Source organism: Oxyura jamaicensis, chromosome 8 (genome assembly GCF_011077185.1).
Source record: "Oxyura jamaicensis isolate SHBP4307 breed ruddy duck chromosome 8, BPBGC_Ojam_1.0, whole genome shotgun sequence".
NCBI lineage: Eukaryota > Metazoa > Chordata > Aves > Anseriformes > Anatidae > Oxyura > Oxyura jamaicensis.
In genome coordinates this window covers 9,991,540-10,014,613 of record NC_048900.1, presented here as the reverse complement: position 1 = coordinate 10,014,613, position 23,074 = coordinate 9,991,540, and the positions used below count along the sequence as shown (strand labels likewise).

At 39.6% G+C, this 23,074-nt stretch overlaps 2 protein-coding genes across 4 annotated transcripts; one reads left to right on the top strand and one right to left on the bottom strand.

Moving 5' to 3' along the window:
• Positions 1-199: 199 nt before the first annotated feature.
• METTL18 (methyltransferase like 18) lies at positions 200-3,179 on the bottom strand. Its single transcript, XM_035332607.1, has one exon. It carries the CDS (start codon positions 3,017-3,019, stop codon positions 1,982-1,984), a length of 1,038 nt encoding a protein of 345 aa, XP_035188498.1. The 5' UTR covers positions 3,020-3,179; the 3' UTR covers positions 200-1,981.
• A 392-nt stretch (positions 3,180-3,571) lies between these two features.
• C8H1orf112 (chromosome 8 C1orf112 homolog) lies at positions 3,572-22,855 on the top strand. Of its 3 annotated transcripts, XM_035332600.1 has the most exons (25): positions 3,572-3,625; positions 3,656-3,840; positions 4,352-4,391; positions 5,110-5,198; positions 6,434-6,538; positions 7,058-7,198; positions 8,110-8,272; positions 8,654-8,738; positions 9,288-9,426; positions 9,873-9,953; positions 11,092-11,156; positions 12,854-13,002; positions 13,953-14,061; positions 14,570-14,756; positions 15,270-15,352; positions 15,726-15,777; positions 16,129-16,218; positions 17,309-17,494; positions 18,189-18,311; positions 19,485-19,580; positions 20,006-20,119; positions 20,513-20,617; positions 20,928-21,008; positions 21,809-21,922; positions 22,226-22,855. In XM_035332600.1, exons 2-25 carry the CDS (start codon positions 3,742-3,744, stop codon positions 22,409-22,411), a joined length of 2,682 nt encoding a protein of 893 aa, XP_035188491.1. In that variant the 5' UTR covers positions 3,572-3,625; positions 3,656-3,741; the 3' UTR covers positions 22,412-22,855. The 3 variants fall into 3 exon arrangements, with proteins under 3 accessions (XP_035188491.1, XP_035188493.1, XP_035188494.1); XM_035332602.1 differs by lacking the exon at positions 3,572-3,625 and having other exon boundaries at positions 3,825-3,840; positions 4,352-4,451; XM_035332603.1 differs by lacking the exons at positions 3,572-3,625; positions 3,656-3,840 and having other exon boundaries at positions 4,366-4,387.
• The last annotated feature ends 219 nt before the right edge of the window (positions 22,856-23,074 follow it).

The window sequence follows — 23,074 nt, the reverse complement described above, 5'->3', positions numbered from 1 at the left end:
GTACTCTTCTTGGAAACAGCTCTAGACCTAGCAGGTGTAGAACAAGCCATTCAGTTGTTGTGTAAGTAGCAGTTTGTTTTAAGGCTCAGGTATGGAAAATAGCAAGTGGTAGCAATGTTTCCAACTTCCCAGCTTTGACAAAGAACTGTTAACAGTACTTCATTGATCTGCCAAAGCTAAAGCTTCCTTTTGTTTCTCAGTCTGTCGTCGGTACTTGTCTGTCATCGCTAGGTTTCAAGCTGAGGCAGAAAAATTCCAAAGCGCAATCACAGCTGACTGCTTGCAGAGCACAACTGACTGCTTTTTTCCCCTCTCCTGTGAAAGAGCACTTCAGTAATTTCCTAAGTATCCTTTAAAGTAGTCTGCTAACAATTGTTTTGTGAAACAACTGTAGTTGTTAAGGCTCTTCTGCAAAGTATAGGAAATCCTCTATGGTTATCTTTAATAGCAACATGGTCAGAATAGGAATCTTGCCGTTGGCTTTCACAGGCTGCAGTGACGGGAACTTATTTTACGCAATACCAAGTGATTTAAGTCACTGCTGTAGTAAGTCTTTCTCTACCTCCTCAGATTATTTACTGCCTTTTCTCCCCTGCATTTATTGAGTATCCTTATAGCCAGTTTACTGCAGTGGTTGGCTTGGCTCTGAGTTTATATTTCTGCAAGGGCGCCCAATGCATTATTGCCGCAGTAAAGCAGCGCACGCTGACAAGCAGTACCACTCATGTACCTGGTGGAGTCCTGTAACAGCCTGCTGTCTGGGTTAGTTGAAGCAAAACATACCATGGTTGCTTTTTTTGTGTGTGAAATGTTGGTAACACCAAACACTTGGGACCAGATTTTGTATTTTGGGGTTTGCATTTTTTTGATTAGGAAATTTCTTCAGCAACATGAAGCCTTGTCTCACCATCAGCATTATCACCCCAGGACACTGGGAGTGACTTGCACACAGGCTTTTCTAAAAGCCTGCTGCCCTGCCAAACTGCCTAGAAGACCGAAGAGGTATGGAAGTGTTTCCCAAGTTTGGAAAATGGGTCATATTGTATGGGCAGTATCTGGAAAGATCTTACCAAAACCAGTAGAGCACTCTAGTTAGTCTCCTAATTGCAACCTTAAATCAAATTCTGTCATCCTCCAGATTGTGTTTGTAGGTTTATTGGTTGGTTGTTCTTTGTAGGTTTATTGGTTGGTTGTTCTAAAGAACGTCTTACGTAGAGTCTTCTTTCAACTCAATTTCTAAAACAAAGAAACTAGCTTTTTTTTTCATTTCTGCAAAGAGGATGCCTTTTTCCAATTCCTTGCTGAAAATTTCTTAGGAATGCATCAAAATATGAATATGAAAACTCACAAACCACAGTAGTAAATATCCTCTGGTATGCTTTTTCAAAGGTTTGAATAAAAGTAATGTGTGCATTATATATGGAAAAACCATAAAGATTTGCAAGATTGTTTCTGGAATGGAACACAAGTGATAAATACAATCACATCCCCCTCTGGTGGCAAAACAGCAGAGCACAGTTATACAGTTCAATCTGAACTTTGCAGTTAAATCATGGCCAGGTTGAGAGCCTGACCCTTAAGAATTATTTTTTGCACTGTATTTTGATGCTAAATGGTCACCTTCAGGCTGTGCTCAGCAGCTGTCCCTGTAACTTAGTGTTGGCGCTGCTAAAGAATGGGAGAGGGAGACTGGGGACAGTGACTTGCTTAATTTTAAAATAAATACAAATAGCAAAAGTGGTATAAACAGATGCTACTTGAAGATACTACATTTTTATCTGCAAAAACAGAACCAGAAGAGTCCTTTGCTTCCAGGCAAACACCAAAATTTGTCAAACAGTTCAAAAGCTAGAAAAGAGCAGCATCACCCTGTCAATTCAGAGTAACTCAATAGCAGAAAAAAGCAAAGAGAGGAGGATTAAAGCAAAGATAGGATTATCTTTACTAAGATATTTTTGAATCACCAGCGGTTGAATTAATTTTAACTGGAATCTTTAAAGGCCATTTCCATGATAAACCGCTTCAGCCCTTTATCAAGTTCTTTAACCGTGCTGATTCTGAACACCTTCCTCTCCTCAACGAATTTCTCAAAGAGGTAGGTGCCGCCACCAACCCCAAAGTAGTGCGCTTTGCTTGCCAAGTACACGCGGCCGTTTTTGTCCAACAGCTGAGACAGCGTGTCGTGCAAAGCACCGTAGTAGTCAGGGTTGTAGATGGTCTCGGATGTGAGAATGACATCGTATTTTGAACAGGGTGGGTTGCTGCTGAGCAGGAGCCGGCTGACTTCTGACCACTCTCCAGAAAAAAATCTGCATTTGCTGAGCGCATCAGGTGAGCACTCTGCTTTCCTGGGCCTCTTTGAAGGAGGCTTATCAATTTTTCTACTATCTCCCCCACCAGTCCCGTTGCCATCATTTACACAGTTAGCTACCACGTTAGGCAAGGTTATTTCATCGATGACCGTGCTGTTGTAGTCCTGGAAGTGGACTTTGCCAGCTTTTCCCCGTAACGCAGCTATTCCCAGCAGTCCAGCCCCACACCCAAGATCCAGCACTGCCTTGTTGGCCAACTGCAGGTCAGCCTCAGCCAGGTACTCCAGGAGGTCGAAGGTGCACTCCCAGATTTTCAGTCCCCCCTCATAGACCCCTGGGATGAGATCAGAGTGAGCAGAGACGCTTTTCGACACGATGTCTTCCCCGTGCGTGCCATCCCGACACATCATTTCCACCACGGACACGTTTACGTAACGCAGGTCTGACACTGTTTCCAAGACTTTCTTTTCCAGTACTTTGCTGACATCTTCGGGAACGTGGTGCTCCCTGGCACCTGGGAAGCACAACTTGTTCTCTGACAGTCCCTTACCTGCGTGCTTAGCGGTGCCCAGCCGGGGGCTGCAGGCTGCTGCTCCATCGGCGCTTTGCTCGTGTTTTGGAGGGTCCAGCTGCGAGTCTGCCTCACCGTGACCACCTGGCTCGGTGCTTTCATTTTCCTCAATAGCAAAATTAAACCGAAATGCCATTTTCAGCAAGAACAGCCCAAAAATTCACAGGCAGAAACGCTCCCCCGAGAGAGACGGGACGATTTTCCTTTTGTACGCTTCCACGCAGGCACCACGGTGGGAAAGCAGGCTCTGCAGGCAGAACGCTGGCTGGTTTGCTGATGGATCCAGTTGCTTATTTCTGCAAACGGAGTGAAAAAAGTGTTTTAGGCATCATTGTATGGCGAGGTGGGAACAGTACGGAACTCATAGCACGTTAGAAGAAAATAGTGACAGCATCCTATTGAAAAATGAGGGCGGGGTCCTGTCTAAAAAACCGAAAAGAATAAAAAATAAAATAATAAAGTATAAAATAGTAAAAATAAATAAAATAATAAAGAATAAACTAATAAAATACTGAAGAATAAAATAAAAACGAAATAGTAAAAATAAAAATTAATAAAAATAATAAAAAAATAGATACAACGTTAAGAATTGAACGATAAAAAATAAATAAAATGATGACACTCAGCAGCCGTTACTGGCAGGGGCTGCCCCTACCCCGCTGCCCGCTCTCCCCCGGCCCCACATGGCAGCGCTGCCTCCTTCCGCGTCGCAATGCGCATGCGCGGGGCCGGGGCGCAAAAGGGCTACGCGCACGCAGCCGCCCCGGCCCCGCGCGGGGCGTGCTGGGATAGCGGCGGGAAAAGCAGCGGCTAACGCCGGCTCCCGCCGCCGGCGCTGAGGTGAGGGGGGCGGCCGCCATGTCGCGAACCGACCCCGAGCTGCTCCTGCAGGAGCTGGGCGGCTGGGATTGGGAGCTCTGCCGCCGGGAGCTGCCCACCGTCCTGCCCCGGCTCCTCATATCCTTCCCCCGGGAGGCGGTTCGGCTGCTGGGTTGTTGTGGGGAGTGGGCGTGGGGGGGTCTCCGCCGTTGGGGGAGTGACCCTAAAATGGCGGGGGGGGCGGGATGGGCAGCCTGCACGGGTCGAGCGAAGCGACTCGTGAGAGGGAAAAGCGCTGCAAGCTTTACCGGGGGTGAAACAGGAGAGAAAAGCTGGGTGTGCTGGGTTTCACTGAACGCAAGCGCTGCGCTTCTCAGAAATAATAAAGTAAAATAAAAAACTGCAGCAGAAAATACCGTGTCGTTCTTTTAGCCCTTTCAATAACACCCGCTGCCCCCCTAAAAATAAAATAAAATAAAACCACCACAGCCCATAAATCTCACTCTCATACAGTGCTGCTGGAATGTGGGTACTGAGCACCCACCCAGGTCAGGTGTGGAGCATGCGGTGGTTAAAGCCCACACAGCACATAGCGTGAGAAATTACATCTTTATGGCAGAATGGACTTGAGTTTCTTTAACATTTTTACTGTATGTATCAAGAGTCTGAAGACTGGACTGAGCATATACGTAAGTAGTGGCCAAGAAGCGCTGCTTCTTCCTAAGGCTTATTGTATTGCAGATATTAAGGTCTGCACCAGTTACATACTTATGCTGTCAGTGGTGTCCTACTTTAATAGTCTTCAGCAATCCTGCTGGACTTTGCATGTTACAGGAATTGCATGTTGAATAAACTTTAGAAAGAAACGTAAGCCAAGCGTGTAAAGCTGCTTTTTCCTTTCTGCTACTTCTGATTTGTAGACTCCTGAAAGAAGGAGTGCTTTTTGTCTTGTATTTTATTGTATTGTTGGCCATTATCTTACAGGCAGTTGAACTCTTGTAATACCTGAGAGTGATCAAGAAAATGCTGATAGGCACCTGGTTAGGACTCTCGCTAACATTCAGTGCTCAGCTCTGTGTCAGTGCCAGCCAGCACATTAGATGTGTAACTGTTTGCAATTAAGAACATGGAAAATTGCCCAGACTATGGGCAAACAATTGTGCCCCACCTTCAACTAAGTGTAGTCAGGTGTGATGCAGTTATTAATGGGCTTATGAAGGTTGTAGCTTTTATTGTTACTTGATGATTCAGAAAATGCATGTTGCAAATGCTATGTTACTTGTTTCAAAATCAAGTATCTGATCAGTTTCCGCTTCACTCAGTTCTTTCTTCCATGTGCTTGGTAGCTATGTACTTCTGATTATCACATGCTTTTCAGTAACATTTTAGAAATACTTTGCTTTGCAGGTGTTCTGAGGATCATGACTGAAATGTTTTTGCCTCATATCAGCCTTGCAGATTTGGAACAAACTTTTTTCTCAAAAGTATTGCCTAAGGTATGACACCTTCAATGAAATGTGAAAATTTCAGTCAGCGCAGTGGTAAAAACCTGCTTAGAATGCCTTGGTTCTTCTGAGGTCTCATGATAGAATCATTGCTTTGCAAGCACAGCTTGAAATAAACATTTTGCCCTTTAAAAGTTTAACAGTTTTATGTTATTGGATTGTTTCTATGATTTTTACCATTCTTTACAGCAGGGAGAAGATCAAACTTATGATGTTCTGCTTTCTATATTTAGTAACACAATTGTTTTTTATTTCTTTTTGAGAAGGTCAGGCTTTGTATAAATGACCAAGGTTGTTTTCATTTGGGGCTGGCTCTCAGGACCAATACGTTGAAGAACCCAACATCCATATATCATGAATAATTTTTGTGATATTTGTGAGTAATATAGTGAATAAACTTTCAGGCAATGACTAACAGAAGGTCTCTTTTTTGATTAAATAATAGAGAATTTTGGGCTGTAATATTAAACTCTTCAGTGCATATATCTTAATAGACTTAAAGCAGCAGTAGATTGCTGAGTTTCAGGCCTCAGCTTGTATAGTTTAACAAGCCTGTAAAAATGCCCGGTTGATTTCCATTTCCTTTCTTGCATGTCCTCTAGCAGGTTTTAGAGATTACAAGAAAAATGGCTCATAACATGCATATCCTGAACAGGGATTACTGTACCATACCAGTTTATGTAGTTCTCTGCACGTGCCTAGAAGCTGTTCTGTCTTGCAGTCTCAGCAGGATCTCTCGTAAAATATACTAGGACCTAGACCAAAGCAGAAATTGTTGTTATTTGTAGGTCTTAAAACGTTATTTCTTTATTCAAAATGTTAATGATTGTTCTCAACAAAAAACACTTTCTGAGACAGAATGAAAATAACCTTTTAATCTCAAAATGGTGTGGTTTTAATTAAGAACAAAATCTCTGTGAGGATGAGGTATCTGCTATTTCAAATTAATTAGCTAGGGAGTTTATTTTGGTAACAGATTTTTAGAGAATAGCAGCTAATTTAACTTCTGGCTGTAATTTGAGAAGAATAGATGGTTTTCACATCTCAGTATATCAAGTTTTATGATTTAAATGCTAGAAAGCATTAATTACTCCAGTGAGTTATCTCAGTAGGCTATGACTGCAGTCTAAGCAAGCAAGCAGATCTAAACATATGCACACAAATAGTAACACCTTTCTATATATAAACTTTTAAGCTTTTTTTTTTTCTTTTTTTTTTTCTGACAGACTCTACAGCTGTATGATAACTTGATGTATGAATTATCCAGTGAGGCCAAAGGATTAACCAGCCGAAATACAGAGTTATGCAGCACTGTAAGGAATCTTTTACAGGCAAGTCTATTATGCTTTGATTTTACCTAAGAAGTTAACAGATTTTAGAATACTTACACTAACTACTAGCCAATTGGTAAAAATGTAGTCTGAGCTTCCTTTGCAGTTGAAGTTCCGTTAAAATTTTGTGAATTATTTGACAACATTTAGCATGTGATGCTAATCAGAATTTAAAGAAAATCTCAAATTCTGCTGAGTAACTAATGTAAATGGAATTTAATTCTCCATGTTTAAACAGTAAATCTGGCAACCGTTTATGCAGTCACTTAATTTTGAGTTTAAATTTTTTTGTAAGTTGAGAACGGTGGTGAAAAAAAACACGAGGCTTTCAAAAAGTGTATAGTACCAGAAAAAGCTATGGAATTCATCTTTAATAAATAACTAAACTTATTTATGCAAATAAATGTGAACTTTAAATGTTGTAAGAACCTAGGAGCAATTCCACAAAAAAAAAAGGTGCTTCTGAAATTACTGCAGGGTTGAAAAACATTGATGGCTGTTGTTTGTTCTTGATTTAAGACTATAGTGCAACTGTTGGAAACTCTGACCAGTTGTGTACGGTACGTCTGCACGCTGCAGGAGTGTGTGCCTCTGGAGAGTATCCGCACTCTTCCATCCTCTGTTCTTTATGTAATAAAGAACACATTTACACACTGCAAGGTGGGTCTCTGTTAGAAAGAGAAAAAATCTCCTACTGGTTGGTTTTTAAGAAATGTTCACTTTATAAGAAGTTCCTAATTCAAAATTTTTTTTATTGCCATCAAATCATTTACAGAATGTACTTAGTGTACAAGTACAAAGATGGTTTTTCAGCTGTCTGTCCAGAATTTCTGACCTGGCAGTGCTAGGCATGGGCTATGTTATTTTCAAATTTCACATCAGTATCAGTTGAATGTTTTTCTTTTGAATTTAGGCTGTGACACCTGTGCACTTCTGGTAACTGCAGTAGTTTTCAGAGCTACAAATGGTGTCCAAAATGGTGCTGCTTACTTCTATGCATGTTCCCAAGTGGATTGGAAGTTGAGATTAGGACCTTTATGTTAGTTACAATGAGTAATATGTATCAGTTTCAGATATGCATTTTCACATGCAACAGTAATTTTCCCTCAAACGGAAAATAAAACAAGGTTATCATAAGGAAACTATAGCTTTTGGTCAGCCTTCATTTTCACATTTCAACTTTTCTTTCTTAATGAAACATTTACAGTGGTTTTCCATGTCAGGACTTGAACTCATTTGCCATACCTTTTATTTAACAATTCTAATTTGAAAGTATTGAGAAATATTTGAAATATTCTACTTCCTCTGTTGCTAATGTTGTACTGCTTTGTTCAGAAATATCATAGCTTCATGCATCAAAGCCTAATCCAAAGCCAGCTAAACTCACCACAGCCAGACTTCCTTAGCTGTTGATTAGACTGCAGGTGAATAGCATTTTATACTTAGCAAATAAGTGTTGGTATCAGAAGCTACAGATCAGGTTCAATATTAAGTTAAAGTAGGTACGTATATGCCTTGCTCACATTGCGATTCCTGACTTTTTTTAACCTCTTCTTCCCCATTTCCTACAGGACAGTGAATCAGTGTACTGTGAGCATCTACACTTGATTTCTGATCTCCTACAAGCTATGTTCAAGGAAACTTACTCTCTTCAGAAACAGCTGATGGAACTATTTGATCAGATTTCTGTGGGCTCTGCTTCTGCTGAAGATAACATCACAGATATGGTGTCAGGTATATGTGGTTCTAAAGCTTTTTGACTTTTGTCCAAAAAACAGCTTTTTTTTTTTTCTTTCTTTTCTATAGAAAGTATGTTTGAATCTTTAAAACTGATCATGCTCAATTCCTGCTGCCTTGACCAGCTCTTCAGAAAGCAGTATTTTGCATCTTGAAACATTTCCATTTTTCTCCTGAAACTCTCTTTTGTGAGATGGGGGATGTTGCATAAGTTTGTAGGAAACGGGAGGCATCTAAGCACCGAGCTATTCCTGATTCAGTGTCAGCGTGGTGGTATTCTCTAGTGTTTGTGATTGCTGTTGTTTCGCTAGGACAGAAGCATAGCTGCGAACTTAAGAATCTGCTTTAACTCAGTTGTTACTATTACTTCCTTCACAGTAATCCACACTGTGCTAGAGATCTGCTCTGTCATCTCCAATATGGACCATGCACTTCATGCCAACGCATGGAAGTTCATAATCAAGTATGTCTTTAAACTCTTTGCATTTTATTGTAATATGACTGAACTGTGGTTTTATATAACCACAGTTCCACTAGTTTCATGTTCAGAGTTTCGGCTGAAATTGAAATTAGAGAATTCAATTCCTTTGGAAATTTAGCTAGGAAGTAGAATTAAATACACTGCTAGTGAAAACAGTTAGGAGTTGTGCATGAAAAAGTAATAGTAAAGTAGTAAAAGTAATGATTTTTTACACTGCAATACAGAAGAGCATTTGAAACAGCACTGTTTGAATAAATAATCTTTAGAGGTCTGACCTGCAGTTTTGTAGATGTTTTTGGCTTGAGTTGTGCTGTCTTGTGCTTTCATCCTGCCTCTCCTTTGTGCTTCCATCATGGCTAAAAAGCGGGCTGTTCTCTCTAAATTTATGGTTTCCTTGTACATGGATATTGCACTGATTGATTAGTGAGGTATAAAAGCCTAAATAGAAAAATGAGATATTTGGATTTATATTTACTTAATGCATGATCACATCTGACAATTAAGTTATCTGCTTATATTCCTGCCTTGTAGGCAAAGCCTGAAGCATCATTCTCTGCTGCAGTGCCACCTGAAACACAGTGACATCCTCAGTGGCCTGTGCAAGGATACTCTTCTTTCTTTTCAATCCTGCCTGCAACTGGCTGAGGAAATGAAGATGTCAGACATACAGGTAAATTAGAAAGGTTCCAAAGCTGCTGTTGAACTTGAAGAAGATAATTTCACTTTGCTTGGAGTATTATTTTTTTTTTGGTGTTTTTTATTGTGCTAAGCAGAACCCCTTGTCCTTTTGAAACCACCAGAAAATCAGACCCATTAACTTTGTTTACACTGGGGATGTTTCAGTGAGGCACCGAAAACAAGTTTACACCATAATCTGGGAATTTTGTTTGTTTTCTAGACTGTTGATATCCCAAGGTCAATCAAAGGATAACACTTCAGTTGAATATTGCTATAAAAATATTGATGCACACTCAAGATTTCTAAAGTTTTTCCCTCATTGCTGCAGAATCTGTAGAGAATCAAGTTTGAAATAGTTTCTGAGCACTGTTAGCAGTGTAAGTTTCATCTGTAGCATGTTACTCTGTATATTAAGTTTTAGAACTGCTTTTTGGACAGGAGGGCACTGACCTCAGGCTGTTTCAGAAGACTGTCAAACTCTGCAGATTCTTTGCTAATTCCCTTGTACACTACACCAAGGTAGGTTTTATTACTTGAATTCTACATTGGCATTGAATATAAGCCTCTGGTCTGCAAACAGAATAATTATGTACTCCGTAGTATCTTACCAATTCACAACTATACTATACGAGTAGTATAACCAACATTCATGTGTAACCTTCTTGTAGTTTCCATCTGAATACACTCACAAGCCTAAGCAAAGGATTATTATTGTGATTGAAGGAGGAAAAAAAAATCTGTTACAAGCAGTGTCACTGAGGAGTTGGTAGGAAATGCCCAGTCTTTACTTGCAGCCTTGAGTCAATGCAGTAGCAACTTTGGAAGAGTTAAGCAGGTGAATCTCGTTGCTAAGGTTTCAGAATTGTTGCTCATTTTTCCCTAATGATTTGACTCATGGATTTCTGAATTTCTTTGTTATCCTGAGACTAAGAGAATTCTCAAATAGGCTTAAAGACATGAGTAGCTCCCTTTTCATTTGTATTTTCAGCCAAATGTTTTTCTGAGTAGCACTTGTAACCTTTTGCCATGGGACAACATACTTTAACAGGCAGCAGAGTCAAATAGTTTGGATGTGGCATTCATGGTAAGAAATGAAATTGTACTGGTACTGGCTCTGACACTAACTTCCTGCTCTCTCCCTGGCCAAACCACTTCGTTGCTGTGATTTAATCTCTTGGTTATTAGAAGGGATGCTGTAAATCTACCCATTTTTAGAATGCATATGAAATAATTTTGCTTTCTATGAATAGCAGTGGTGGTGTGCTCTGCATCTGTCCAATGGTATCAAAGCAAGGCTTTGATTTTTTTTTTTTTTTTGTCACAAAATGAGCAGTGTTATGACAGGATAGGACAGCTTTATAGCATGTAGAGCATTTTAGATTTTTACAGCTCTCAATGGCTACTTCAACTGTTCTAATTATTTTTTATGTAAGTCTAGAAACATGACTTTTCAGAAAAAAATATATATATGAGTGGTAATTAATCCTCGAAATATACTTTCTTTATTGTTTTACGCTTGCTTTGTGCTGTGAATTGTTGCAACTTAATCAGTTTTTGCACATTTAGTATTTTACACATGCATATAGTAGAAAAAGAAAAAAAACATAATAATGCATTTTACATTAAAAGTACCTTTCAAAATTAATGCCTTTTGCAGGAATTTCTTTCTTTCTTCTCTGATTTATGCTCTCAGCTGCATCAGCTGTTTCTTCAGATATACAGGTAAGTGAAGTACCAGTAACTAACTACAGATAGCATCTTAATAACATTTCCAAGTAGGGAGATGAAATATCATTTTTAAAGTTCAAGTGTATTGAGGTGAGTTCTTGTTCTAGAATCGTTGCTTTCTTTTTCATGCACAGAAATCTAAAAAAGATTTTTGTATAAATTGGGCTTGTGTGGTACTAAGTTACCTTAAATTCATTTTTCACCAATGCTGTGAGTTTCAAATACTGACAAACCATTAACGTGGTTGCAATTACCTATGTCAGCATTTCTCATTAAGTTTTGTTAGAATATGCGCATTGATCGGCTTGGACACTTGGTCTGCTTAGGAAAGATTATTTGAAAACTGTTGTTCCTAAAGTCAGAATTCCTGAAGGTAACAGTCACCCTGCCATGAAGCAGTGAGGCAGATTTAAAACAGTGGCCCAGCAGTGTACTTTAAAACAAACAGTAGTGTAATGTTAGTTAACTCATGCAAAGTCAAGACAATACAGAATTACCATTTCCTAGCAATCCTAATTAATTTCTCTTTCATGTATAACTAAATGGCCCTGCACTCTTTTTTTTTCTCTCAAATTCTAGTGGAAAAAAAAACAAGAGTAAATGCAGATGTCAGTAGCAACACTTGGACAGATCATTTATACTTCAAGACAAAGTATGGCAATATTTGTCCTGAACGGAATTTGAAACAGTATCTAGGATTTTTTTCTAATTTTTTTTTTTTTGTCACAGCTTTACTGCTGTGCTTGCAGTCTCATGAAATCTCCCAACAGGACTCTCATTCTCCCAGAAACAAAAGCTTTATTAATATGATGCATATTAATATGATGCATATGAAGTATTCCCTTCTATAATCTGCAAACTGCTTATCATTTTTCTTGCAAAAGACTTGTTCTGTGTGCTGCAATAGTGAGGAAGAACAGGGGAAAGTGAAAGAGAGGTCTGATTTCAGTTATTTCTTTGGAATTGAAACCAGATTCTGTAGTGATATGTGTGTGTGTGAGTTCACTGAATGCTTTCCTGCAAGATCAGGTGGTGGGTGGGTTGTTGTTGTTGTTGTTTGTTTTAAAAAAAAGGGTTCCTTCTTCTGACTTTACTTACCTTGTGGATCATTCTCAAGTGGAGGGTTGTAAACTTTTATTCACTCAGCAAAACTGAGCAGACTTTTCAAGTAGGAAGGTACCATTTTTACAGTCTCTTTATAAGCTACAAAAGTGGGTTTTCATTTCATGATCTTTTACTTTATTTTCTTATCACTTACTTTTACTACCCAGCTTTTCTTTTTTTTTTTTCCTTTTCAAAGAAATTAAGTTGTACCCTTTTATTAGTGTTGTCTGTTTAAATTAGTACTGTCATATTTATGACTACCAATTTTTCAACAAGTGTCTTTTTGGCTTGTCATTGCTTGTCTTTTTTGGTGATTCAGTATATTTCTTATTAATGTTACATATTTTACATGCCTTTTCTGTGAGCTTGTAAGTTTTTCTTTCAATGTTTAATGCAGTATAGGGTTTTGAAGCTTACTTTAAAGGCTGAATATAAAGTTGTAACTTTCAGGCTATAGTAGATACTAAAAAATGAGGAGTCCTTTCCTTCTTTTGTTTAACAATAACAGGGAGATCATGAGTTTGCCTTTTTGTAGCTGTTTTGAAAAGTAACTCTACTGAGAATATGTTTCTTTCCATCTCCCTCAGCAAATTTCCTCCCAGTCTCTATGCTTCAGTGATCTCAGAAGTTCATCGAGATGAAATATCCCGTGTTTTTCTTGTGGCTCTAGACCCTCTCATCAACCAGCTTCTTCCCTTTAGCCCTTTTATGGAGCAAGTGTTAAGTGACAATTTAGGTGGGTTTAAAATACAGCTACCACTGTTTCAATACTATGCAACCATCTCTGAGGGATCTGGCTTGATATTTTGTCTTTCTGGACCACATTCTGTACTGGTTTGCTTGCCTCTTTTTCTTTTGTTAGTACTATGCATGCTCATTCAGATGAATTCGTATCACAATTGATGTCGCTGTTGAATGTGTGTTTTGCAAAGCACTCACAATAACTGCAATATTAACTTGGTTAACAGAAATCCTATTAATTTTCCTGCTTTGCATAATTTCAATCTATATCTGTGTCACAACCTTTTAAAGTAAGGTAAACACGTTCTGCTTTGCTGTCAATGGAGGAAGACAGATATTTTTTCCTAAATTATGTATTTTCAGTGAATATCAATTCAGAAAATAATATGTCTTCAAAATGAAGGATGATCATAACCACCATTAAATTTTCTGCCCTGCCCAATGTGTCATAATTCTGAGACAGCTGTGCTACTGTGTGGGATTTACGATGTTACGACGTTACGCAGTTGCTCCTTTTGTCAGTGCAGGCTGGGCTTACTTCTCTCTCATATGTGCTCTCTGGCCTTGTGATTATCACAACACACTTGGAAGAAAACTTTGTGTATTTGGGGTCTGAGGTAACCAGTGCTTTCAGGCAGACTGGAAGCGTGAGGCATCTGGACTGTAACTCCTTTGCAGCATGATGCAGCAACACTTCAGAACTGTAATATTGTAGCTTCTACCAGATGCAGGATATTGCATTTATTTTTCATTTCAAACATAATGTTCATGTTGAAATGTTCCTTTTTTTTCCAGCAGTGTATGTAAGAGATTTTGGATTGTTTTACTGGGAATTTGTTTGCATCATCAGTTCTTCATCATTTGTCAATTGCTTAAAAGCTAGTTTACACAGCATATATATTTCCAAGAGTGACTAGCATCACACTTCAAAACAAAATTCTACAGGTCTTCCTCCTGAGCAGCAGCTGCCCCAGTGTCTCCTTCTGATTAGCATCATGGACAAGCTGTCTTCTCAGCCTGAAGAAGTGCAAACCCTCTGGAACACTGGAAAATGGTACTAAAAAGGTTCTCACTGTAATTCTTCACCAGAGCGATCAGTCAGTGTGGGCGAACAAAGGGGCTTACTTGCTCAGGTTTCCCTCACAGCCCAGCAGTAAAGTTTGACAGACTATCAATTTACATCCTTATGCTGGGAAAAACAACATCTGATGTTCTGCTTCAGGGGTGAAGGACACAGAGCCAGAGATGCCTTTGTTATTTTGGGAAAGGGATAGTATTTAGACTAAGTCCAGGTCAAAGAAAGAGATAAATATGTAATTTGTCAATACTTGCATTTTTATGCTGAACTCTCTAATAGTGACCTGAATTCGTAAGCAAGGAATGTAGTCAGAAATATAAGTCTAACATACAAATAAAGCATTGAATTTACTGTTGCAGCTTCTAGTCAGAAAAACAGATTCTGTAGTAGAGATGATTTTTGCAGGATTTTGGACTTGCCTATCTGTAACCCAACTGTTTTTTTTTTTTCTCCTTCCATTCTTACCCCTCACCCTCATCTCCAGCCTGTCTTTTTTCTCAGCTCTTTTCCTCAGTTTCCAGCAATGTTCCGCCGAGCTTTCTCTCCCTGTTTGTTTGCCAGAGGTGATTGGCACAGGACAGCCAGCAGTTCCCATCACCCTGTATCACTATGTCTGCATTCACCTGTGCTCCTACATTGCTTCCACACTCCCATCACACTTTCCTCAGCTGGTAAGACTGATTTTTGCTTATCATTTCTTCAGCTTTAAAAAGTTAAGAGTTGTCACAAACATTATAGCCCTAATTAATTATTTTTTCCTGCATACTGCTTTCAGATAAAATTTGTGTTCCTAACGGAGGAAAGGTTTGATTTGTGTTTGTTTGTTTGTTTGTTTTAGTAAGGTGCCAGTAAAGTTGGCAAGACAATTGGTGACACATTGCTTTATATATATTCATAAAAGTTGCCTTACAATGAAGAGATGCGCATACAGAAATATTTTGAAAAGCGAGGGATCTTCGGCTCATTGTAATGAATGTACATGCACGTTCAAAGTATGCAAAACTAAGGATGTAGCTGTTTGGTTAGTACTGTAGCTGAATATAGAGCATGAAAATCAGTTATTAGAACATTTCAAATTGGGAAAGCTGAAAATCTTTTTAGGTTTCATGCCAATTAATGGAGTAAAAGTAATAGTAGGCCTCCAGTCTGTTTCTGCTTGAACTTAAATAATACATTTTCCTCAGGAGTGTGCTCTGCTGGATGCTGTGCTGGGTTCTAGTATGATCACATCTCTGCTAGCAATAGACTCGTGGTGCTTCCTTGCCCGGTAAGGTGTTTTCATTACACGTCAAGCAGGCTTTACACAGAACCAGTTAGTTCTGTTGTTGCTTGTAATTCCCTTTTTAAGACAAAATTGTCCTAGAATTGGATTATTTTCAAATGTAGAGCGTATTTTGAAAATTACGAGCAGAAATGGCTTAGCCATTTTTACGTTCATACAAGGGGAACATACTTTTTCTATTGCTTTTTTTTTTGTGTGTTTTTTTTTGAGCAGTTCTCTCAAGTAAATTTTATCTGTGCTTGAGTTTAAATATTTCAGGGAAAATGGCTGTCTTTGAGACAAGATTTATAATATTTAATCTGTAGAAGAGTAGAAAACACAGACTCATTACCTTTTGTCTCTCTTTTTTGCATTCCAGGTATGGAACAGCTGAGCTGTGCACTCACCACTGTGTTGTGATCGCTCAATTGGTAAGAGCCAAAGTCATGTTTGGAATTCAGCAACAGTTTTAATCCTAATTCTACTGCAAACTTTCTAAGTGACCAAAGACAAGAGCTTAATGTTTTTTTTATTTTTTCCAAATCCAGAATGGATTTGGCATTAATTCCTCATATTGGGCTAACAATTAGCAAAAGCAGCGCTGTGCAAATATAAAGCTTTATACCCAGCATTTCTGATATGTCCTTCACTGTTCTATTTCGTGCTACTGCTCTGATCTAACATAGCAACTCTTAGAACATTGTGTAAAGAATTCATTTGCTGAGTGGTGATTTTATTTTTTCTTAATTTAATTAGATGCATTTCCTGTTATCCTAATTCAGATAAAGTCTTGGCCCAGTGAGTGTTACCAGGTCTCTGCCCTGGGTGTTCTCTTGAGGCGTATGCTGTTCTTGATGGCTCCAGATCATCAGGCAAGTACTGTGCCAGCATATTCTGACTTCAACAGAAGAGCTTTGAATCAGTGGCCTGTGTTTAAAATATCTTCTGCCCTTCAGAAATGGCAGGGTGTTGAGTGCTCGCTTGCTTTACTTGACATTGTACTTGCTATTACTTTGTCATAGTGGATCCTGATTTGTGCAGATGTTTATGTGCCTTTGTTGTTTTGAAGAGCACTTTTCTAATAGTGGTCTTATTGGGTGGCAATGATGTCCTTTTTTGACTAAGTATGAAAAGAGCGTATCTCCCAGAGTTACTTAAACCGTATGCCCTGTATCGAATCTGCGCCTGGTGTTCATGAGGGCATAAACTCTTACTTGTAATTGTCACTTGCATTTGTTTAATTGAGATTACAACAAAGAATTATGCTGGAATACATAACTCATACCAAGGAAATCATCAGGGTAAAAACAGTTCTAGACAAAGTAATTTCATTATTTGATAATACGCTTGTAACTTTTTTGTTATATACTCGTATGGACAGAGTGCATCTGCTGCACAGGGAGACAGTAGTGGCTGTTAATATGTTCATTCCCTGCAGCATTTCTGAAAAGACAAGTAGGCTCAAAGTTTCTTGCCAGGTTGTCTCAGGATAGGAAGAAAAACAGCCTGCTTCTGCAGACTCTTAAGATTCATCATCGCAGATGATCAGCCTATTTCTGATACACAGATGTTGGCAGAACTGATTCATTATTAATAAGGAGACTTGATTGCTGCAGGAAAATCCACTGGTATATTGCTGTTCAGGAATAAGAAAGGGTTTCATTGTCAAGTTCTCTAACCTAGTCTGTAAATAGGGGTTTGCTTTAGCAAATTGATACATATTTATGATCCTTAAGCTTTCTTCTACTGTCTAGGGTCGTTGCTTCAAGTAGATGAAAGAATAAATTGCTTAACTGCTCTGTCCTATATGTGACAGGGAGCTGGTGGTATTTCTAAAGCAACTAAGTAGTGCATTTTGGTTTGTTGGTTTCTCAGCTTTTTTGACAAGTTATCAAATTCTCTTCTAGTCTCTTTACTTCATGTTATTTTATGAACTTATTTATTTTATACTCTTATCTGCAGGTGGAATTTGCTCGTAAGTTTCTTCCAGAAGAAGTAGAAAACTTGGCTGTGTGGCAGCATGTATCCCTCAAGGCCCTGAATCCTGACCTTGGGAAACGAGTGGCCCATCAGCTGTGTGTGGCAGGACTCGCACAATGCAGGCGATGGCTGAACAGCAGGCGTGCTTTGGGAGAGCTCCAACCTGTGGTAAAGGAGATTGGCTTCTCTTTGTGAAAATGCATGACCTCTGGATTTCCAAACTGTGAGGATGCTGTGGCTGTCCTCAATTTTGTTTTTCTGTCTGTTGCACCGCTTTTTTCCATTACTAATTGCCAAATGCATAATCAAGAGCTCTCACTTTAATGTTTTCTTACAGTATGCAGCAGCACTTTAGGACCCTCTGCTCTGAGGGTGATAGCGTAGGTCTTGTTTGTGATTTACTAGTCACTCTAGTTGCTGTTTGCTCTCTGGGTGGGCAGATGTATTTTTCTTTACAATTTCGAATTTATACTGTGCCATACAATTACTTTTAAGTTTTAAAGTCCCGGCTGTTTTTACGTGGCATCAAATCTGAAAGGTGCTCACTGGTCTCCCTGGCAAAGGAGAGGAGCGAGAGAAACCAGAGATTTCCACACGAAGTACTATCTGCCAGCTTTCGCCTGGCAATGCAGCTAACAGCTACAGCACCAGATGAACTCCCACAGAAGAAACGGATGGTTTCCTCACTTTAGAAGCTTTATTGGCCAGTGGCCTGGTGGATTAGCTGTACTGTACAGCTGATGCAGCACATTAGGCTTCTTGCCATCTTGTAGCATTTTAGATGCTTAATTACAAGCCTGGGGGTTGGATTTGTTTTACATGTAGGTTCTTTTTGGTCTTATACAATGTTTTTTCCTCCTAGAATATTGCCATTTCTGTCTTGCTGGCTGCCTGCAGTTTTGCTGGTGACACTCTGGAGGCAGAACTTCAGGCATCTATCTTGGGAGTGCTTGGTCAGTTCTGGACATTTCTTCAGGCTAAGCAGGTGAGAGGATTTGCTGTTCTGATGGTGAAAGCATCGTGTCTTTGGGAGGCTGGTGCTGCTGTTTCATCATGTTTTGTTTTACTTGGATTAGGCCATTTCTGTAAAGCAGAGTATAACTGCTGCCCATGTGCTGTCAGCTGGTTTATTGGACAGGCTTGTGCTCTGGGAAATGGACTTTGAATTTTCCTGAATGGTACATATATGGCTCCTTCCTGCTCCATCTGTTATGCAGTGTCAGATTCAGATTTGCTGAACGAGAAGTCTGAAATGCCTCATTCTGATTCATACCAGTTATGTATTTGCCCTATTTAAAATGTTTGTTAGAATGTGAATAATAAACATGGTGATATTGCTTAGCACATGGAAACCCACAGAGCTAGTAACCTTCCTCTCATATTTGAGAACAAGGAGGTAAGGTGACTCCTCCAGCTTGTGACTGTATACCTAACTGTTCATGTCTGCAGCTGGAGTAAAGAAAAAAGGATTTGTCACAGTTATTACTCAGATAAAAAGGAAAGCTTGAAAGAGGGGATTAAGAAGAGCCAAGTGTGCCCTTGAGGCAGTAAAGCCTAATGGTATTCTGGACTACATTAGGAGGAGAGTTGAACATCAGGTCAAGGGAGGCGATCCTTCCCCTCCACTCAGCCCTGGTGAGGCCACACCTGGAGCACCATGTCCAGTTTTGAGCTCCCCAATACAAGAGGGATGTGGAGCTCCTGGAGAGAGTCCAACAAAGTGCCACAAAGGTGATCAAGGGATTGGAGTATCTCTCCTCTGAGGAGAGGCTGAGAGAGCTGGGACTGCTCAGCCTACACAGGTTTTGTGAGGGCCTTATCAATGTCCATAAATACCTGAAGGGAGAGTGCAAAGACCAAGTCAGGCTCTTTTTGCTTATACTGGTGAGTGGAAAAAGGAGAAGTGGAATAAGAAAGATCCTTAATAAAAATCTAAGGAAAAGGTCTTGTGAAATATGACCACTTAAAGATATTTGTATCTCTGCTTTGATCTTTGCTGCTGCTGCTTACAATGTATTGTTTTATGTGTGTGAAATTAGGCTAAGAATTTTGGAATGCTACTGCAATTTCAAATTCCTTAAGTAGTTATTCCATAAACTAGAACGCGTTAACTAAATTAGTAACTAAGCTATTACTGGTATCTTGTGATCTGTTCAAGGTCTCAGATGAGCCGTGTCTCCAGCAAACACTGTGTTTATTACTCCGTCTTTTGGAATTTTTCATCCAGGCATTAGATGCTCAATTAATCACTCAGGTAAAAACAAAAACCAACATCACAACCTTACGAGTAACTTACTTCATGAAAAGCCAAGTTCTTTGTGACTTACTGAAATCTCAAATGAGTGGTTTCATTGTCTGGCCTTAAAACATGGAGATTCCTATTTTTCTTCCTTGATTGCTTTCCTGGTCTTCAAACCAAGTATGTGGCACTTAGGATTCTCAAAAATGGTATTAATCAATCATTCTGTAAGGTAATTGGGATATATGGATGTGCCATAGAACACATTTCTTTCTGAGATGCACACTGCAGCTTTATCCTAGCCAGAGTTATTCAAGCTGTAGCGTATCTCCTTTTGTTTTCGCTCCTGCTTTCTGAAATCAGCATCCTCAGATTTAATGATAAGAATAGTTATCATCTGCACTGTTTGATGGAGCTTTGCTGGGGTTTGTTTCCTGCAGGTGTTTGCACTGCAGTCTTCCCTTTTCCAGCTGGATCCTCCAGATCATGTTCGTCTAGCAATGCTGGATTTTCTCTCTTCTGTGGGCAAAGTGTTCATACCCCAAGAAGCACAGGTAATAGTAACTGTGGCCTTCTTTAATCTTTTGATGAAGAGATACTCTAACTATTTAAAGTTAAAGGATTGAGTTAAATACATACAAAAGCACCATGACATAATCATCTAGGAGACTTATCTTTCCTTGAGGCACAGTGAGTGCATGTAAGAGGCTAGGTTTACTCAATTGCTAATTGCTTTTCACCAGTTAGAAAAGACTGATGTTTGAACCTCCAAGAAAGAACAGAATGTGTCATCTCCCTTACGGTGCTTTTCTGTCAGATAGGGCAGTAGCACTCTTCGTTTCACAAACCTGTCCCTTGACCTTAGAGCAATTCTTTAGTAATAAATCATGATGGTAAGATACGCACAACTAACTCTTTGTAATTGACAGATATTTGTTCTTTTCCAGAGGCAAGTCATCCCCCAGTTGTCATTTCTGTTTGCTTCTCTGCTGGCTGACCAGACGTGGCTTATTCATCAGCATGCACTGGAGGCGTTCAGACACTTTGCAGAGGTAAGCACAGCAGAACTTCAGGCACGTATATTCAGCTCAGTTACCTTTCATCACTCAGAGATTCTTCTGTCTGTTACTCTTCACTGAACAATTTGGATATTACTGATGTTACTGCACATGAATAAAAGTAATGAGGGCTAATGTAGTTTCAGAAGCTGGAAGTAAAGGAAAACTAAGCATTGGTTACAGTGAGGAAGGATGTTTAAAACACTGTCACCACAGAATTCTTCCCAGAGAAACCTTTCTTTCTTTGTCTATTCCTTTGTTAATATGAACATACTAAACTGCTGTTACCCAACGTTTTTGACAGGAGACAATCCATGAAGATGTTGTTCCACAGTGCCTTAATTCAGAAGAAATTAAGAACAAAGTTGTTAATTTTATGGCTAAGGTACGTTCTTGAACCATTTTACTGCTTTCTTAGTTGATGCTGTACACATCCATAACAGGATTTATGAGTTTGGCTTCACTGCCATACTCATGTAGGATTCGGCTTATGTCTGTACCATCATCTACATGCAGATTAAACAGCTAAATTTTAAATAAATTATTAAATTAAGCTGCTAACTGGGATTTGGTTGAACTTTTCTATTCTCTTAAGTCAACAGTATTGACGCATGTTGCTTCTATGCGCAGTGCTCTTCCAGGACTTTTCAACTTTGACTTAAAATGCTTTGCTTTTCCCTCCTTGAACAAAGAAAATGATTAAATTGCAGTTATTGTTGCAGGCGATGCAAGTATCTATGAAAAAGGCAGCGATTTCTTCATTCCATTTGTCTGACTTCCCTCCCTCTTCTTGCATTTGTTTCTGTAAGCTCAGTGAATGCGTATGACTATGAAACATCCCAGTCCTCTGCACATTAGAAAACAGTCTTGTAGAGCAGACAGCTATTCCTGCAGAACACAGACAACTGGAAAGAGGTGGATGTTCTCTGCCTGTAAACCTAAGGGAGCACTATCTGGATGAGTACTTGAAAAGCAGATAATTAGCGAAAGAATTAATAGCCAGTGAGCAATGCTACACTGAAGTTGCAGCAGGTAACTTTGATCTGCTCAGAAGAATGTGAGAAACTAGGTTCAATTTCAACTGCACATTAAGATTTCTCCCCCGTTGCTCTGGTACACGTAGAACCTCTGAAGGCTGGTAATGCCTTCTTGCTTTAGTTACCTCTCCTGTGGCTCTCTCCCCAGGTAAGGCAAGCTGAAGAGACAACAGAAGCACGAATAGAACGCCTGAAACAAGAAAGGATTACCTGCACTGCACATTTTACGAAAATGGCTAGAGAACTGGAGTCAACAGGAGAGGTATGTGTGCTTCAAATTATCTGGGCTCTATTGTAAATTTGTGCTGTTTCTGAGAAGTATCTAAAGAGGTTCAAGACAGCCTTTGTTGCCCTCCATTTTCTAGGAAAAATGTCTGCGTGCACTCTTGGCCCTCAATGTTGCAGCTGAATGCTCTCTCTGTTCTACCTATCAGCCAGGAAGAACTCTCACAAGACAAGGGTGTCTCTCACAGCTTTTCTCTATCTAAGAGTATTGTGCATTTGGAAGGAGACTGATCACTTATATAGGGGAATATAAATGATGTCTGTTTACTTAACTCCACAGCCCCTGGCGAAAAGAGCATGTCACCCGCCTTCTGAGGAGCAGTATAAGTCAGCCATAGGCACCATAGAGGGGGCAGTGGAGGCTGTGAAGCTGCTGCTCCAGAAAGGGTCACCCCCGGCATGGCTTGCAGTGAAACTGGAGGCTCTACACACAGCTATGGCCGGCCTCAGAGACAGTATACGGTAAGGTGCTCAGCGGGCTTTAGTGGTGCTGTCACAGCTCCGCTCCCTGTTCTGAGGGAAGCTGCCTTTGTACTGTGAATGCTGGAGAAGAACAAACTATGACACAGGGCGATGGATGCTCTCTCCTGTACTGCTAAGTCTCAGTTAGTATGCCCAAAGGAACTGAGGCCTATCTTCTATTTATAATAACTGGCTGGATGAGTGGTATGTTTTAATGGACGCGATTGTGCATCTAAACTGTCATTTTGTATATTGCCACTGTATAGCTTACTCTTTCAAATTCCTGTATGACGACAAACATTTAATGAAATTGTATTTTGAATGCTGAGATGTTTGAATGTGTTGTAAAAGTAACAGGTGCGGTTGTTCCTGTCATGTACAGGTGATAAGGCAGTAGCTGTTTTTATATTATTTTTAAAAATACACTTAATTAAGAATAACAGTTTAAGGCTCTATACTGTTCTCTGAACATACCTCACCACTGGTTCCACTCCAGACTACGGTCATCTTTTAAAAATAGTCTTTATTGGTCACAGTTAAGAGTAGAATGATTATGGTGCTTAAGTCCTTCACTGCACAGTTCCTAGCACCTTTCATGCAATCCACTGACAGAACTGTATAAACAGAAATAAATATACTGAGTAAATTGTACATTCATCTTAAAATC

Coding starts and splice junctions, on each gene's coding strand:
- C8H1orf112 (XM_035332600.1), top strand. CDS start 3,742: ATGTCGCGAACCGACCCCGAGCTGCTCCTGCAGGAGCTGGGCGGCTGG. Junction 13,003..13,952: donor AGTGTTAAGTGACAATTTAG/GTGGGTTTAAAA, acceptor AAAATTCTACAG/GTCTTCCTCCTGAGCAGCAG. Junction 15,778..16,128: donor GTGTTGTGATCGCTCAATTG/GTAAGAGCCAAA, acceptor ATCCTAATTCAG/ATAAAGTCTTGGCCCAGTGA.
- METTL18 (XM_035332607.1), bottom strand. CDS start 3,019: ATGGCATTTCGGTTTAATTTTGCTATTGAGGAAAATGAAAGCACCGAG.